The sequence below is a fragment of the Dama dama genome, chromosome 5 (genome assembly GCF_033118175.1).
Source record: "Dama dama isolate Ldn47 chromosome 5, ASM3311817v1, whole genome shotgun sequence".
Lineage (NCBI taxonomy): Eukaryota > Metazoa > Chordata > Mammalia > Artiodactyla > Cervidae > Dama > Dama dama.
This window is the reverse complement of record NC_083685.1, coordinates 16973400-16991564: the sequence shown is the minus strand read 5'-3', so window position 1 is coordinate 16991564 and position 18165 is coordinate 16973400. Positions and strand designations below refer to the sequence as shown.

General features: G+C 46.2%; 1 protein-coding gene across 1 annotated transcript in view; it reads right to left on the bottom strand.

Moving 5' to 3' along the window:
• CCDC60 (coiled-coil domain containing 60) overlaps positions 1–18165 on the bottom strand; it is a 163890-nt gene that overhangs the window by 37520 nt on the left and 108205 nt on the right. Inside the window, exons 3-4 of the mRNA XM_061140848.1 lie at positions 12228–12398; positions 2898–3005 (exon numbers count right to left, since the gene is read on the bottom strand). Of these exons, the coding sequence (XP_060996831.1) occupies positions 2898–3005; positions 12228–12398 (279 nt within the window). The remainder of the gene's footprint in view (positions 1–2897; positions 3006–12227; positions 12399–18165) is intronic.

Sequence of the window (18165 nt, the reverse complement as noted above, 5' to 3'; positions counted from 1 at the left end):
TGCCTCCCTGCCTCCATATACTTTACAGTGTGATCTGGCATTTCTCGCATCGGGAGGTAGAATCTTTATTTTCCCCCATCCCTTGTCTCTGGGCGTGGCTGATGTCTGGTTTGGCCAGTAGGACACAGAGGAAAGGTCCTTGGGTCCATTCTGAGCCTAAGCCTTAAGAGGCTTTGAGTGCTTAGGCTCCCGTCCTTGGAGCCCTTCCTGAGAGCCATGCAACAAGTCCAGCTAGCATGCTGCGTGATGACAGTGATGGTCCCTCCTGTCACCCTAGCCACCAACCAACCAACAGACCTCGGTGTGAGGCTGCCCTAGGTGGGCCTGCTGCCACCTTCCCACACACATGCAAGCCCAGCCTGGACCAGCGGAAACTGATCCAGACAAGCAGATCCACCCAGCTGACCTGCAGACTTTGAACAATAAACGGTTGCTGTTTCACGCTACTCTACTTTGAGATGCTCTGTCATACAGTAACATATTACTGTTACAGTATTCAAATGCAGCCAGAGCCTTTTAATAGCCAAGGAAGAGAAGGGTCAGCCTTCAGTCTACTGCAGGAGTGTGTGCCTGTGTTTGCAAATAAAACTTTATTGGAACATGGCCCCATCATCCATTCGATGTAACTTTCACGATGCAACGACAAAGTACAGCTGACCCTCTGCATCTGTGGATACAGAGGGCTGACTATACTACTTCCATTTACATTCATAAAAGACACGAGCATCACAGATTTTGGTATGTGCAGAAGGTCCTGGAACCATTCCCCCACAGATACCTGTCTGCAGGTGCCAGAGAGATCACCTGGTCTGCAAAGCCTGAAATATTTATTGCCTGTCCCTTTTCCCTCTAGGAAAGAGGTTGCTAGGCCATAACAAATAACAGCCACCACTGTGATCATCACCACCACAATCCTCATCATCAACAAACCTGACACCAAAGTCTGAGTTAAAAGTTGGGAGAATTTTGTGAGAATGTTGTGAGAATTTTGGCAGGCTCAGCCTTCTCTCTGGGCTTCAGTTTCCCCATCTAGCACTGAAGGAAGATGAGCAAAAAACTCCAGTGACTTCTGCAATTTATGTAAACCTCTATTTGCTCAGATAAAAGGAAATGGGTTTTGGGACCTAGAAATATGTGTTTTTCCTTACCTTGCCATTCCCCTCACCCAAGTCCTGATCCCCAAATGATTCAGATCCAAGTAAAAGCCTAAGAACCACTGATTTATACCATTTGGGTTCAGAAGGTTTGTCCATGGAGAGACATATGGAAGTCATTATGAGAAACTGCAAAACTTACTTTTGTAAAGAGATGTTTTAAGAACATCCAATTGAGGCCACCAGTTGGAATGTCCCTAAACAAATAACTCTGTGATGAAAGCAGTCATAATATCCATCAAAGGGAGAAAGGAGAAAAGTGGGGAGTGGGGCTCATGAAAAGTGGAAACACTAGTAAGGGAGAGGAATGTGTCCAAATACATGGTGGTGGTGGTGATGATGGTGTTGGTGTTGATGGTGATAACGATGGTGATGAGGAGGACGGTGATACGGTCAATGGTGCTGGTGATGATGACGGTGATGATGATGTCAACAGTGTTGGTAATGGTGGCATTATCCACCCACAAAATAAACGCTCTTATTAATGACTTGCCACATTGTCCTAGGATTTTAGTCTTCTATTACTTTACTCTTTAAGTACATGAGACCTGGTAGTCCAAATACATTATGAGCTCCTCAGAGGTAAAACCTTGGGATATACCTTCTGTGTAGTGTGTGGTGGTGAGAGATCAGGCTCTGAAGTTAGACACACTTGGCTTAACACCCCAGTGCAGTGGCAAGCTGAGCTCTGTGACCTTGGGCAGGCTACTACACCTCTCTGAGCTTCTGTTCTCTCATCTGCAGGGACGGGCTAATAAGATACCTACACAAAAGCGCTACTGAGAGGACTGAGTGGAACAGGGCCCACCAGAGCAGTCAGTTGTGTCATTTTACTGTGCACGCCTTTGGGACCTAACAAATATTTGACAAATGAGCAGAAAGAGAAGTCTAGAATCCACTGCCCCATGCCCATTGACCTAAAGCTGTGGTTCTTATAGGAGGGGGCTGGGGGTGCCTGTGTGTGTGATTGTGCCCCCAGGGGTATTTGGCAATGTCTGGGGACATTCTGGTTGTCAGAGCTGGGGGCAGGGGTTGGCTACTGGCATCTGGTGGGTGGGGGCCATGGATGTTGCTCAGTATCCTTCATCCTACAGCACACAGGATAGTCCTTCTCAACAAAGAATTATTTGTCCTCAAATGTCAATAGTGCTGAGGTTGAGCAGTCTTGCCTTAATCTCTGTCTCTGAATTCTCCCAGTTGAAAAGGGCTAACTAGTGAGAAAGGAAAAGCTGGGCTGAGAATTCTCTGGAATAGATAGGAGGGGAATGAGATTCAAGGTTTTGGAAAGCCTGAGTATTCCTTGGAGGGTTGCTGAGCCCCTGTTACACCATACTATGATGGGTTTGTGCCTGGGGTTGGCTCAGAAGGCAGTGGGGGCTTTTCTGGGAAATAACTCCCTGAGTCTTGGGAAAAACGTGTCCCTAGAGGCTCGGGTGAGAAATCCGCCAGGCGTGCACTGTAGATAGATTTTTATCAGGCTTTGCAAACTATTTGACATTAGAGCATATGGCTTGGTAAGGAATGGAATGACTCGGTCCCAGCTGGATTGCCATTTAGCTCTAAGCCACCATGTCTGCTTTCTGTTATTTTTATACGCCACATAGTGCTGCTGGCCCCAGGCTCCCTGTCCCTTTCAAGAGGACAAAGGAATAGCTCCCAATGACTGTTAGCTGGTTGAGTCATTTGACCTTGGCTGCGAATGACAAGGCATGAAGCAAACAAGCCCGAGGTGGGCCTACTTACACGCGGGCCTCGGGCAGGGAGGGTGAAATGATGCAGCTGTGCATGGGGGTGAACGGTCGCAGGATGACTTCAGCCACTGCCTTCTTTGTCTTCTCACTGCCGTATGTGCTGAAGCAGAAGCAGGAGCAGAGTGAATGACAAGGAGCGGTTTTAACTGCCCACATCTTTCGCGAGGGGTTATTTGGCAAATATCACTAGGCACCGACTATGGACCAGCCAGTAATTTCAGCTGGAAAGGTGAAGGTCCCAGATGCAGCCAGTAATCAGAGCATGTAAGACCCCGTTCTCTCATGGAGCATCTATTCTTGTGAACGAGCAGAGAGAATACATAAGATCAGTCGGGCAGCTGTGTGGTACACTGATATAGATGAGGGGTTGGATATGTTTTCTTATCCCGCTAGACAAACAGTTATGCTATTGTGGGGCATTCAGTCCATATCTTGACTACTTAGTAGCATAAAAGCCACTGATGATGTAAACAGTAAGTTAATGGCAGGGTTTAAATAAAACTTTATTTACCAAACCAGCTTGGGGGCCCAGGGGCTGGAGTTTGCTGACCCATTCCCTACCCCCTCACTCCCACTAGTAAGTGATACATGCTATGGGGATAATAAAAGAGAAGGGAGTTCAGTAGGGCTGGGAGAGCTAGGGGCTGCAATCTTAAACAGAATGATTGGGGCAGGCATGACTGAGAAGGTGACATTTGATAAGAATTTGCAGTGGAAGGGAGTGAGCCATTCATCCGTCTGGGGCAGAGCCTTCTGGAGAGAGGCAGTGACAGGTGTAAATGTCCTGAGGTGGGAGTATGTTTTAGAGATGGCAAGGAGGCACGGGTGGCTGCAGTGGAGTGAGCAACAGAAAGAGGAGAGAGGGAGGGATGCAGAGAGAACAGGGGCTTTGCAGGCCAGTGTGAGGACCCTGGCCTTTTCTGTGAATGACAGTAAAGGATTCTGAGCTGAAACAAGACATGATGTGACCTCTTACAAAGGAGCCCTCTGGCTGCTGTTTTGAGAATGGCTGATGGCAGGGGAAGAGGGCCAGGAGACAGATGAGAAGTGCTGCGATAATTTCAGCTGGAGAGAGCACGGTGGCTTGTGCTGGGGTCCTATCAATGGGGATGGTGAGAAGTGAAAACAACAGGATGGACACAGGGAAGGAGCTGCCTGGAGTCAGCGGTTCTCGGTTGTGGTCTTTTCCTTAAAGGGATTTCTCCCAACCCTCTAGACTGCTGACTCACCAGCTGGATGAATCGGCCATGAGATGTGGGGATCTCGAACTTCAGAAGTGGGCACAAGTGTGCCCCCAAAGATCAGCCATGACCAGGCATACCTCTTCCAAAGCCCATTCCCTGCCCCACAGGGAAGCTAGGGGCTTCCTCTGAAGCCAAAACCATCACAGGAAGGGAGGGGACATGATGCTTACAGAGAAGTGAATCAGCCCAGATGGACACTTGTCTGAAAAAGACTGCTTCAAAAAGTGAAAAATATTAAGCTACCTTTAATAACAAAGTTTTTTGTTTTTTTTTTTCCAGCACCATTATGGAGCAAGTCATTTCAGTCAGAGAAAACAGTCTTTTTTCCCCCTGAATTTTGGCATGCCTGAGTCATAGGGCATATATTTTTTGCCCATGACCACATCTTAATAAGCCTACTGTGTGCATAATGGAATCAATTGCCTATATTTTAAAAATGGGAGATGTCACACAAAGATGGAGACTAAAGACTAAAAGACTAAAGTTCTTGCCACTCTGAGTAAGAGGTAGGTGGGTCCAAGATCAAGACCATTGCCCACCTGTGCAGGAGGTGGGTGCCCCTTGGGTTGCTTGAGACTTAAGAGCCCCTGGCATCTCACTCCCAGCCTGCCCTGCGTATTCAGGCTACCTGCGTGCTCCTTTAAAGCCTTGTAGTTTCTCAGCCTGAGCACTTAAACATTGACTGAATCGTTGACAGGTTCCCTGATTCATTATGTCTACCTACATTTATCAAACGTCTCTGTGCCGGGGGCTGTGGGTGCAGTAATGGAGGAGACAGAACCAGCCCTCCCCTCTGGAGCTTAGAGCCTCATAGGGGAGATGGGCTTCACGCAAACACAGTTGTGAGATGACTCAGTGGGAGCCTGAATGGTGCTCGGACAGCCCCAAACAGAATTTGGCTGAAACTGAGTCTGGGAATACTGTCCGGAGGGAGCTGTATCAATTTAGAAATATATGCCCCAAGTCTCTTTCAGTGGGAAGGTGGCTTTATAATATATAGTCCCATTTCCCTGAAATCTTGGCTCTGTGAATGGCTGGGCCGGCAGGACATGTCAGAAGCGGCATGATGCCCATTTCTGGGCTCGGGCTCCAGGAACTGGCAGCTTTTCTGTTCTATGTCTTGGAAGGCTCATTCTTAATTCCTAGCCACCACCATGCTGGTAGAGGGACGCGGGAAGCCTGTGAAGAGCCTCCTGGGCAGAGAACCAAGGCTGCTGGGCTCAGCCTTGGCCAAGCTCAGAGTGACAGCCGCCCCAAGGTGCCACTCACATGGATGAGCCCTCTCGGAAACAGACACTCACTCTGAGCCACCCCAGCTGGTTCTGTAGATGATCCTTCCGCCCTGAACCTCACTCAAATGGCAGATGTGTGAGTGAAATAGATGTTTGTTGTCTTGAGTTAATGGGTTTTGGAGTGGTTGCTCACAGCAACAGTAACTGGAACAAAAGTAAATATTGAGCCGAGAGCTGCAGGTTGAATGGGAATTAAGTAGGCAGAGGGTGGGGCGAAAGGCCCTGTGGAGGAGGCAAGGTGGGAGAAAGCGTGGCTGGAGGAGAAGCCGAGGGCCAGGCTGTCCAGAGCCTCGCAACCCCGGCTCTGACTTTTCCAGTCCTCATCTTATAAAGAACGGTGGCCGTTGAGGATTTTAAACTGGCAGCAGTTTACATTTGGAAAGATCACCCTGGCTTAGCATGGGGAAAGGAGATGGAGGGAGGCAGAAGAGGTGAAGTGGGGGCACCCACTAGGAAATTACCTTCCTCCTGGGACTTTGAGGACAATCCTGGGGTCACAGAGTTAACTAAAGAGTCGGACCAGAATAAGGGGACTTTCCCAATGGTCCAGTGGTTTAGGCTCCGTGCTCCACATGCAGGGGGCAGGGGTTCAATCCCTTGGCAGGGAACTAAGATCTCGCAAGTCACAAGGCATGCCAGAAAAGTAAATAGGAGCAGAATCTAGGTCCCCTGATTTCCATTTCCACAGGCTCCTAATTCAGCCCTAGAGCTGAGGAAACCACAAGCCAATACATTGGTGCTTGCAGTCTTACTGGCTCCACCGAGTACCCCAGTAGTTTGGAATATGTGGAAATTAACCCAGCTTTTACATTCCTTAATTTCTTGTTTTATGTGTCCTCTCAACTGCAATAATAAGACAAATTCTACCCGTTGTTTTTTTCACCTTTTTCAGCTGAATTTGCAGCTGAGAAATGAGGTCACTGAACACAGTGAGAAAGACTGCTTGCAGGCAGGAATCTTTGGGGACATGCTTGATTTTCTTTCTTCCCTACATAGTTTGTCAGACTTAAAACTTTGGTCTGAAAGAACTTACCTTATGGTCTTAGATCTGGTGGGCAGGGGGGGAGTGGTGATGGGGAGAGGGGGGGATAATTCTTTTTAATCCCTTTTGCTTTTATAATGCACAGGATCAAATACTGTGTTAAAAAATCAGTTCTAAAAGAACACTTGTATTTTTGATAATTCTGTGATTGGAATTATATTTATAGAACATAGCTCTTAGATGTGAGATACTTTCTAGCCTGCCTGGAAATTGAGATTTTTAGCCATAGGTCTGAGGGTTATAGGTAATTGAGGCCCAGGGAGATCAAATTCATTTCACTGTGTAATAACAGATAGTAATTACTAGGTATGTCTCATATGCCAGGCTCTATGTTAAGCATTATTTTATTTAATCCTCACAACAAATTTGAGAGCTTGGTAAGGTCCATAAGGATGTAGAGAGAGGAGGCTCAGAGTGGCATAGTGACTTGCCCAAAGTTAAACAGCTGTTATGTGCAAAGCTGGGACTTGAACCTCAGTCCTGGGCTCTTACCCACTACTTCGTACTGGTACGGATCATCTCCCAGTGCTATTTTATAACACCTGCCTCCCCACCTGCATCTGATGGCTATGTGCAATAAGAGCCTCCAGTTTTACTTTAATAACCAGCATTGCACAGCTTATAAAATCCACTGGGTAAGACATAACCAGACCAATGTCTATGAGAGGCAAGATCTCATGCATATTTAAACTTAATAAACTTTAAATAAACCATGTCATGCACACGAAACATGGATTGGAGAGGGAAGGACTGTGTTCCGCAACCATGGATTAATGACCATATGCAAAAGTTATAACTGAACTATTGAAATGGTCACAGAAGGGTCCTTAACAGAGGCCACCTTCCCCAGCGCCTGTCCGTGTGCCTGTTTATTCGAGAAAAAAGCTCTTCCAGAAAAGAGCCACAAGTTCATTCCTTCTCTTTATTCTAGAGAAAGGCTGCCAGCTGGCTAGTGTCACTGGAGCTACCAGATTCAAAGAGTGTCACTGGGCTCTTAGGTGACACTATGGGCAAGATTTGCTCTGAGCTCTTGGGACCTTTACAGAAAGGGTGAGACCCCTTCAATTCATTGAGTGGCTTCATCTATCCTGTGCCCCTTCAAGGTCCTGTGAGGACGCTTCACTGGGGTCCACTGAATGGCTGGATGGCGCTGGCTCAGGCCATAGATTGCTTGCTTTTCTTTTTTCACTCTAAAAGTCACATTTCTGATTTTTGGCAAAAGATAAACACTATCACAGCTTCCTCCTCTAGCCCTGGCCTTTCTAAGCAGGCATGCTGGCTGCAGGATTTGTGGTACTGAAACAGCAGGGTATAACCACACCTCTTTTGTGTCACCCAACAAACTCCCACTGTGCACTGAAGGTCCTGCTCAAAAGCCACATTTTGGGGAATTCTTCCCTGATTTCCTTTTCACCTCCAAAACTGAAGGAGCTGGACACTGCAAAATAATGGATATATATATATATATATATATATATATATATATATATATATCAGTCTGTGCCCCCAGTTCCTGGCACAAAGCTCCTAAAACTCTTGGAATTTCCTAAGTGATACAAGAGCACCAGGAGCAGCTCTTGTTCTAATGTTTGGTGTTATACCCTGGATCATGACACAGAGTTCCCAAATCTCTTGGGATTTCCTGCGTGACCAGGGTGTCTTTTTATTTAAATGTGGCAACTCTTAGTGGGCTCCTGGATAGCTTTAGGATAGGGACTGGTTACCAGAAAGACTGAGCCACTAGAAGCTGGGAACTTTCTGGGAAGGGGAGAGGGGCTAGAGACTGAGTTAACGATAGTTCATGCCTATGTGATGAAGCCTACATAAAAATACCAGAAGTACAGGGTTTGGAGAGATTCTGGGTTGGTAACCACACCCAAGTAACAGGAGGATGGCAAACCCTCCAACTCCACGGGAACAGAAGCTCCTGTGCTTGGGACCCTCCCAGATCTCACCCTATTTACTTTATCTGAGTGCTCATCTGTACTCTTTATTATATAATAAGTGGGCCTGGCATGCTGCAGTTCATGGGGTCGCAAAGAGTCGGATACAACTGAGAGACTGAACTGAACTGAAATAGGAAAATGTAAGTTGGTGTTTCCCTGAGTTCTGTGAGCCACTCTAGAAAATGATCAAACTCAAAGAGGAGGTCATGAGAACCCTGATTTATAGCTGGCTGATCAGAAGTGCAGGTGACAACCTGGGACTAATGTTTGGCATCTGATGTGGGGGGGTTACCTTGTGGGACTGAACCCTTAACCTGTGGGCTCTGATGCTAACTCCACGTGGAAAGCATCAGAACTGAATAGGATGGTAGGACACCCCACTGCTGTCACAGACATTTGCTTGGTGTGGGGGAAAACCCCACACATCTGGCGTCAGAAGTGTGAGCGTGATCATGGCATGAGAGCAAAGGAGAAACACACGGGAGGAGTATTCTTCTTTCACAGGCACACCCCTGGGAACTTTGGGTGTACCCCACGGTGTTGTGTTGTTGCATCATGTGTGGTAGGGACTGTTTCTACACCCTTTTCACATCTTCGTGCCATCAGAAGGCCTGCATACAGTAGGTCTTCAATACATAAATGGCTGGCTGTACAATGAGACTGGGCCAGGGTCGAGATTGTCCCCCTTTGTCACCCCTACACTCACTGGGAAGCCAAGATAAAGGTCTAAGACCATAATCCACTAAGGGGCCATGAATATTTTACTGAAGGTCTTGTGGGGAAACCAAGAAATAGATTTACATTTCACATGCATGTGTGCTTAGTCATTTCAGTCGTGTCCCACTCTTTGTGATCCTGTTGACTGTAGCCCACTGGGCTCCTCTGTCTATGGGATTCTCCAGGCAAGAATACTGGAGTGAGCTGTCATGCTCTCCTCCAGGGGATCTTCCTGACCCAGGGACTGAACCCATTATCTCCTGAATCTCCTGCACTGCAGGTGGATTCTTGGCTGCTGAGCCACCAGGGAAGGCCTTACATCTCACACTCTGAGGCAAAGCCTTATAAAAGCCCTCATTAGATATCTCTGTTCTTACCCAGTGATGGCTGCCCTTCTGCTCTTCTCTCTTCTGAAGGGTCCCTTCTCCTCACACCCTTGGCCTGTCTGCGGAATGTCTCCATTCTATCTATCCGGGAAGCCTTTCTGCTCTCCCTCGGTATCTGTGTGTTCACCTGAATACCCTTTGCTTGCCAAAGGCAGCTTCTCCTTGGGATGGTCACTATCTGGAAGGTATGTGGGTGGGGGCTGTAAGTCAGAGATATTTTCTCTCCTCTTAAATGCACAAATGGTAGGCTAGTTTATTTAGACCAACCCTTTGGGTATACATAATCAAAAAAATGTTGGACAAAATATTCTTTTTTAAAAAGTGGCAAAGAGTCAACAACAAAGTGGGAATCTCTTAGCCAAAACTGGAGTAAGACTGGAGACCACTAGAAAGGTGAGTGCTGCTTTGGTCCTAAGGATGTTTGTAAAGCTATAAAAGGCTAACTTTCCTTCTGACAGCTTCACAGGGCAAGGGGGATGGAAAACAGAGTCTGCACAAATGAGGAATCAAAGAGGAGAGAGACCTTCCTTAAAATAAGCTGGGCCACACTTTCAGGGGGAAGGTGACTAGAACTATACCAGCCCCTCGGGGCCCACACTCAGGGTTCCCAACAGTCACAGGGAGCCTTGAGCTTTAAGAGGATTGGCAACCACTAGTGTCCAGCCTGACCCCCACCCCCACTCCAGGGCCTCCCAGACTAGAACTCCCTTCATTCCCCCTTCAGCTGAAATTTACATAACATAAAATTAACTGTTTCAAAGGTTGCAATTCAATGGCATTTGAACCAATGGTTTTACAACCATCACCTGAATCTAGTGCCAAAATATTTTCATCAGCCCCAAAGGAGACACTGCACCCGTTAAGCAGTCACTCTCTATCTGCCCTACTTCCTCAACCCCTGGTAACCACCAGTCTGCTTTCTGTTTGGGATGAACCTCAAAACATTATGATAAGGGAAAGAAGCCAGACACAGAAAGGTCCCATACTGTGCGATTCCACTGACAGGACTACTGCTTTCAAGATGCACACATTCATATTTCTTTATGTTGAGAGGGCTTTCCAGTGGAGGGGTAAAGAAACCATGTGACAATGCAGGAGACATAAGAGATACGGGCTCGATCTTTGGGTCAGAAAGATTGTGAAGAACAGAATCTGGGAAGCGGTGCAGAAGAAAGGGACTATCTGCTGGGGATCCCATTTCCTCCTTAGGCACCAACATGGCAACTTGGGTTCCTAAAGTCAACTCTAGCACAGTAACTCTCAATGTTGGCTCCACATGGGAATTCTCCAGGGGAGCTTGGAAAAAGGCTATGTTCAGGTAACACCCCCAGAGAGTCTGATATAACGGGTCTGAGAAGCACCCAGGTGACTGTAATGTGGAGCCAGGGCTGAGCCCATTGCTTTAACGGGACAATGGCTGCAGTGGCAGACCATTTCTACCATATATATTGGGTTGGTCGAAAGTTCATTCAGGTTTTCCCATAACATGTTATGGAAAACTGGGGCCAACCCAACACTTCCTCTCTTCCTGCTGTAGCATTTCCTTCCCATCCCTGATTTATGCCTTGTTCGCTCTGCCCAGGCGAAGTATCCCCAGAGCTTTTTTCTGCAGAATGGCACAATCCATGAATGGTGGTGTCACTCAGTTTGGGACTTAGGGGACGCTTTCCATAATTCATTAATGGGAATTATGTGAGCATCTCTAAGGCTCATTCCCAATCTCTGAAAGTGAAAAGAAAGGTAAGTCGCTCAGTCGTGTCTGACTTTTTGCGATCCCATGGACTGTAACCTACCAGGCTCCTCTGTTCATGGGATTTTCCAGGCAAGAGTACTGGAGTGGGTTGCCGTTTCCTAATCTCTAAAGTGGGGCTAATCATAGCATCTATCTCATAGGAACATTTTGAAATTTTGACAGAAAGATGTGCACAAAGCACATGGTGGACAGACACCCATTATAAATTGTGATTATTGAGATTTATTGTTACATCACTGGGTATTTCATAATGTTCCAATCTGTTGATGGTCTTCTCCCAACCAGAGGAGAGACCTTTACAAAAAGAGGGAGGCTACTGTATTCAACAAACAACAACAAACTTTTTTTTTTTTTGGTTCACTTGCTTTGGGTGGACACTGAACTAGGATCTCAGGTTTCAGGAGAAGGTCTAGAACAGGGATATTAATCTGTAATGAAACAAAGTAGCATACAAACACAGTATGGGAACTCAAAAGAGTCCAGAATGGATTTTGGAGGTGGTGGGGCAGAAATCCGCGAAGCTGCAGGAGAGGGTGGCATTTAAGCTGAGCTTGTAAGGATAATGAATAAGTAGGGCTTTAGATGGGAGAGGATGTAGGGAACAGCATTTAAGGCCCAGGGAACAGGACAGGAAAATACCTAGAAGTAGGGATAAGCCTACTTAGAAGAAGAGGGAAAAAAAGCGCATCTGGGGACCTACAAGATTTCTTGGTTGGCTCTTGGCTCTGGATATGAGAATAGACGTGGTATAGTAGATCACTGAATATCAGAAGGTGAGGCTGGTGAAGTAGGTTGAGTCAGATTGATAGAAATCATCAGACACCATCCTAAGAAGGGGCTTCCCGTGCGAGTCAGCTGCCACCCCTCAACGCAACCAGCCAGTGTTCCTTCTCAATGGTCCTTCCCAAGACCACTAGGCTGCAGCAACAGAGGTCTACTTACGGCAGAACCAAATCCCCATACTGGATATCTGACAGCATTTTGGCTGGTTGGAATTTATTTCTTTCTTCCTCTTTTAGTTTCTCCAGTTGTTGTTGCTTCTTTCTCAAGGCACTCTCCTCCTTCAGGATGGTGAAGTATCCACGGCCAATCTTCACCCACTGAATTAAGGTGCTGAAGAAAAGAAAGAGGGAGGAAGATGGGCTGGCTCTCAAGGCACTGTCTTACTATCTTGGGACCGACAATTAACTGAAGGACACTCTCAGGCCCAGTAGCAGGAGACTTCCTGTCTTTAGAATTCCAAAGTCACAGAGTTACTTACCCTAAGCTTGAATTCTATCAAAGACCACCTCCTACCAAAGACCTTGAACAAATTATCTAACCTCTCCAGGTTTGGGTCCCACCACTAAACAAATACTTACTGAGTGACTGCTATGTGCTGGGCACTCTGCTAGGTACTATGAAACGAGAATAACAATTCACACTCTGGAGGACGGATTTAATTGGCGGCATTTTTATTTGTTTTGTTTGTCATGGTTTGTCTTATATTCAACAACATGTGGTATTCGAGTTCCATACACATATGTCACTGGAAGGCCACTGGCAATCTTTTCCTAAGTGTAGACCCTGCTTCTCAGCTTGTAAACTTTTCTGAATTTCTATGCTATGTGCCACATTCTTAATATCTAAAATGGGGTTAATCATAGCATCTATCTCATAGGAACAATTTGAAATTTTCACAAAAATTTGGCAGGCAAGGATCAGGTGTCATCTGTCCAGTCACATTCTTGTCACAGCAAAATAATCTCTCAGGTTCCTCATGCATAAAACTATGCAAAACCTATTGTGTACCTGGTGGAACACAGTGAAGCCAGATTATACATAACTGGCCCTGAATTGTCCATTTGGGCTTTTAAGTTTAGGGATGCAAGCGGTTGATGTGAGGTGGAATTCGTATTTGAAACAAAAATGCTCCTCTGTTTCACTTTCAAGCTTCTGAATCTACTCATCAAAGAACACCCTGAGATTGCCAGATAAGCTGATAGAAAAACCGTAACCATGTGCAACCCCTCAATTCCACAAAAGAGGATTTTCTTGATGTTGCGCAAACAAAGCAAACGCAGACCTAATCTGGGAGCTGGGGCTGGCATGACAGCAACCACTATTTCATGATTATGTTACTTCATGGAGCTTCTTTGCTCAGAATTTGGTTCAGAGATCAAGACTGTCATCATACACATAGCACAAAGGTATAAAATCACACAACTCACATTGTGAGGCTTTCTGGGCAGAGCAGGGGTGGCTTAGGGTTTTGTGGGAGTGGGGCTGGGGTGAGGCGTCCTTTGTTTGTGTGGGGACTGAACTTCTCTCCAGCAACAAACAAGGAGCACCTTGGGTTTCTTATTAGCTCACCCTGATGTGGGGAAGAGGGAAGAGGGGTTGGGCAGCTCAAAAGCTGTCGATGGTCACAAAATGAAGTCAGAAGAACGGAAGAAGATGGAGAGTAAGATGGGGAGATCACCTGCCTCCCCACAAATACATCAAAAACTCATCAGAATATGGAACAACTCCTACAGAACCACTTCTAAATGACAGCTGAAGACCCCCAGACCTCCAAAAAGGCAAGCCAATCTCCTTAGAATGAGAAACCAAAGCAATATTGTAAAGCAATTATCCTTCAATTGGAAATACATTTTAAAACAATGAAGTCAGACTCATCATTGCATTAATTCACACCCAGTTTCAAATGTGTGTGTTTGCCTAAACAGCTTCATCATTATTAACCATTCAACAAAGAGGTACTGAATACCCACTGTGTACCAGGAGCTACTCTGGGTGCTAAGATTCAGCAGCAAACGAAACAGCTCACAGCATCCTGGTCTTCACGAAGCTCCTATTCCAGGGGGTGGAGACAGACACGAAACAAGCAGTGAACTGCAGGTGACAGGCTAAGTACTGGGAGGAGCGTGATGCAGGGACACGGGAGAGTAAGAGACAGGGCCGGCGGAAGGGCTAGTGCCGTTTTGAACTCAGGTCAGTGAAGGCCTGGATGTTTCTGCAGGCCAAGGAATGCCAAAGATGGCCAGCATGCCACCAGAAGCTAGGAGAGTGGCATGGAACAGAGTTTCTCTCTCAGGAGTCAGAAGAAACCCACTCTGCTGGTACCTTGATCTTGCACTTCTAGCCTCCAGAACTGTGAGACAACACATTTCTGTTGTTTAAGCCACCCCGTTTGTAGTACTTTGTTACAGTAGCCCTAGCAAACTAAGTACAGTATGATCAAATATTTAAGCCTACACGTGGAACAGCCTAACTCTGTTTTCTTTGACTGCGAAGGTTAACAAAATTCTTATAAATTTTATAATAAGTGACAGGCTGATGGTCCATGCCACAGCAAATAAAAGGGGCTTGAGTATTATGTGCCAAGCCCTGAGCTGACACCTATTTTGCGACAGAGTCTGCGCCTGGCAGTTACAATGTGTCAAGTTCTGTTCAAGCACTGGCATTTCAAAGAAGGACACATCTTCAAAGAATTCACAGACTCCACCTCTATATCTAAGTTACCTTATTTCTACAAAAGTAGAGATTAAGAGTTTGGCAACAAATTTATTTGACTTGTTTATGCCCTTATTCCAAAAAGGATTAGGGGCAGACAATTTAAAAAGTGAGAAAGGCAGGAGACGTGACAAATAAAACAAGATCAAGTAAGACAAATATCAAATCTCATGACACACGAGCTGTTACACAGATTTGGCCCTGAGCATCCTAGAAGCCAATGCAAAGAGGGAAACACAATCCCTCATGTGATTCCCAATGACCATGAGACGTCGAAAAGCTGTTTGGGTAATGCCTAGCCATTCCAGGTGGAAGAGGAAGAGATTTCTTTCAAGGATCTGAATAAGGAGGACATTGTGAAAAGCCAAGTCTGCGACACACCTCTGGATGTGGGAATTGATGAATGCCTGTCTTACTGGTGAACTCACAGAAGAGACTAGGGGAGTTGGTGGTGGCCAGTTTGAGGAATCTAGCAAGTTTTCTGGTAGAATTGCAGCTTCTGTCAAGCAAGGCAGCCAGACTCCCAGCTGTTAGATCCTCTGGAAAGAACTGGTTGAGAAATGAACAGAGGTGGCCAGGGGCAGTGTGTGTGTGTGTGGGGGGGTGGGGCGGGGGGTGTCTGGGCCCTCAGGTCAGACCCACCAGCCTATTCTGGGAACTTCAGGACTGCGGGGTGTTCATTCCACGTGCTGTGAAGTGCACCCCTGCTACTGTGGAAGCCCATTTAAAACTGCTTAATATTTTATCAAATTCTTGTTTAATTCCCTTGCATGTTCCCTCTATTTTCTTCATCATTATTGCTGATTACCAGGCTATTTGCGGGAAGGGAGGTAGTTGCAGGAAGAGCAGTTTCCTCCTTTAAGTCCACTCACCCGGTGCCTCCTGCTCACTGCTTCCCACAATGTAAAACTCTCCTGGCTAACATTGCAAGAGGAGCGATGGGGAGGCAAATAATTAACTGCATCAGGCAAGCAGAGGAAGAGGCAGGTTATAGAATGGAGAGTTTCCTCCACCCAAAGCCACTTCCTCTTCACTGATGCAGTGGAGAAGGTTTTTACATTTAAGCAACATACGTTCTCTGTACGGGAGTCTGTGTGAGTTGATGAATGAAAAATGTGCAGTATGACAATAGGAATAGTCTCCTGGGTCTCAGTTGAGTCAGACTGAAGGGGCGGGTTTCCCTCCAAGCACCTTCTGACCTGAGAGCCAGTGGATGCGGTGCTGAGGCTTGGAGGGGCAGCCTCTGGATAGGGTCTCTGTTACCTGCTTAGGCAGATTTTAAAGTTCTCTGAACCACTGTCTCTCCACCTCCAAATGAGGAAAAAAGTCCTTCCTGCCTCCAAGGGCTGCTGGGAAGGTTAAATGAGACAGTGGATGTAAAGAGCTTAGCGTAGTGTCTCGTACTTAGGACTCAATGATTGGGTACTATGATTACTACTGTCAACTCATTGAGCAGTCCTGAGAGGGTGATGTGATCTGCAGTTAAGAAAACAGAAGGAAGAGGTTAAGTGAACGATGAGGGTCATAGTGGCTGGAAAGCAGCAAGCAAGGGTTGGGAGCCCCAGGGCTGATTCTGGAATTTCTCCATCTGCATGTGCTGCAAGCACCAGACTATTGAGTAGGGAGCTTTAAAGCTTCAAGTTTATGTATCTCTGGGCTGTTCTTATTGCACAGGGTTCACGTCTAGGCCCTCAGAAGAGAAACTGGGGGTGTACATGTTCCTTCTTTAGGCCATGTTCAACCCAATCCAAGTCACCACCTGCGGCAGATTAGGTCATCATTCACCGGATACTCTCTCCGTCCCCACTTCCCAGCTTCCCTACATTCAGGGGTGGAATGTCCACCCCGCATCCTGATTTTGAGCTTCACCATGTGACTGCTTTGGCCAATGGGGTGTTAGCAGGCATGACTTGGACAGAAGCTTGAAATAAGCTTGCTCAGTTGGGTCCATGACAAGAACAAAACCCACTATTTTGTTGACCCCAGAAGAATAAAAAAAGTCACAGAACATATCTGAACCAGCCGATCTCAACCTAAGTCAGCCAAATCCCAGTTATCCCACAGATGCATGAGCAAGGAAGAAATACTTCACTGAAAATCACTGAGTTTCAGGGTAGCATTACACACGTTACCCAGCATTGTGGTGAAAATAGCTGACAGATACATCATTTGTTACAAGACATGACATTATTTTATGAACCACAAAGAAGGAAAAACCCATGCCAAGTCAATCAAGACAGGACCATATGTTGTATTTCCAGTACAGAGATGTTAAAATGTGAAAAATGTGCATATTAGGTAAGACAAAATATGGCACTGAGAAAATAATGCCTCAGACCTGAGAAGAAATGATGTGGGACAGTGGGCATAAGCCCCTCAGAGAAGTATCTATTGATAGCATATCCGATAAGCTGAGCAATTTTCTGGTATTTCCTATGAGGTCAAGAGTCCTTTCTGGTTGTTAGATTTACCCACACATCTGGCCCATCAGCCTTGTAACACGACTGTTAATCTTTGCCAAGCCATTCCACCCTTGAGCGATGCTATCTAGCTTCCTGCTACTCAAAGTGTGGTCCCTAGACCAGCACCATCAGCAACACCCAGGAGCTTGTTAGAAAGGCAGAATCTTGGGTGTCCCCCCCTCAGACCTCTTGAATGAGGGTCTGCATTTTCACAGGAGCCCTAGATGACTCATATACACATAGAAGTTTGAGGCGCACTGGTTTAGCTGTCCTATTCCTTTTATTTAAAAAAAAAAAAAAAAAAAAAACCGAAAAAACTCTTGCAGAAAGAAATCTTCAAACTGGCTTAATTAGAAGCCTGATTCCCTTGGTACAAGTTTGAAATAAAACTTTGACCCACACTAGCAGTTGATTCATCTCAGTAAGTTCTTTGAGCATAGCTGTGGCAGCCATCTCTCACTCTGAGGGCATTCTGCTCTCCTGAGTCTCCCATTACCTCAATCAGCCTCCATCCCCAGGGCCTTGAAGAAACTGATGGTCATCTAAAACAGACAGCCTCTGTTCTTTTCACAAGGGCCTGGCAGGAAGCTGTGGAGCACTGGAGAGTTAGGAGGCAGGGACAGAAACTCACGTTCAACCTTTCTATTATGGGGGGCATGGGATTAACCACTGCAAATCGCTTTGTTAAAAATCAACAGTCCAGATGTACTAAAAAAAAAACACAACACAACTTTTAATGGTATTATGGCTCTGCATCCAGCTGGTTTTCACTCACATTTTCTGTCTCTGCCTGCAAGAAATATGGGGCTATAAAGCCAGGAGAGCTTCGACGGGGAAGGCGGAATGACATTAAGATGAACAAACACTCTTGGCAATCTGATTTCAAGAATGTCCTGCTCTCCCAGAAGGGAATTGCCTACGTG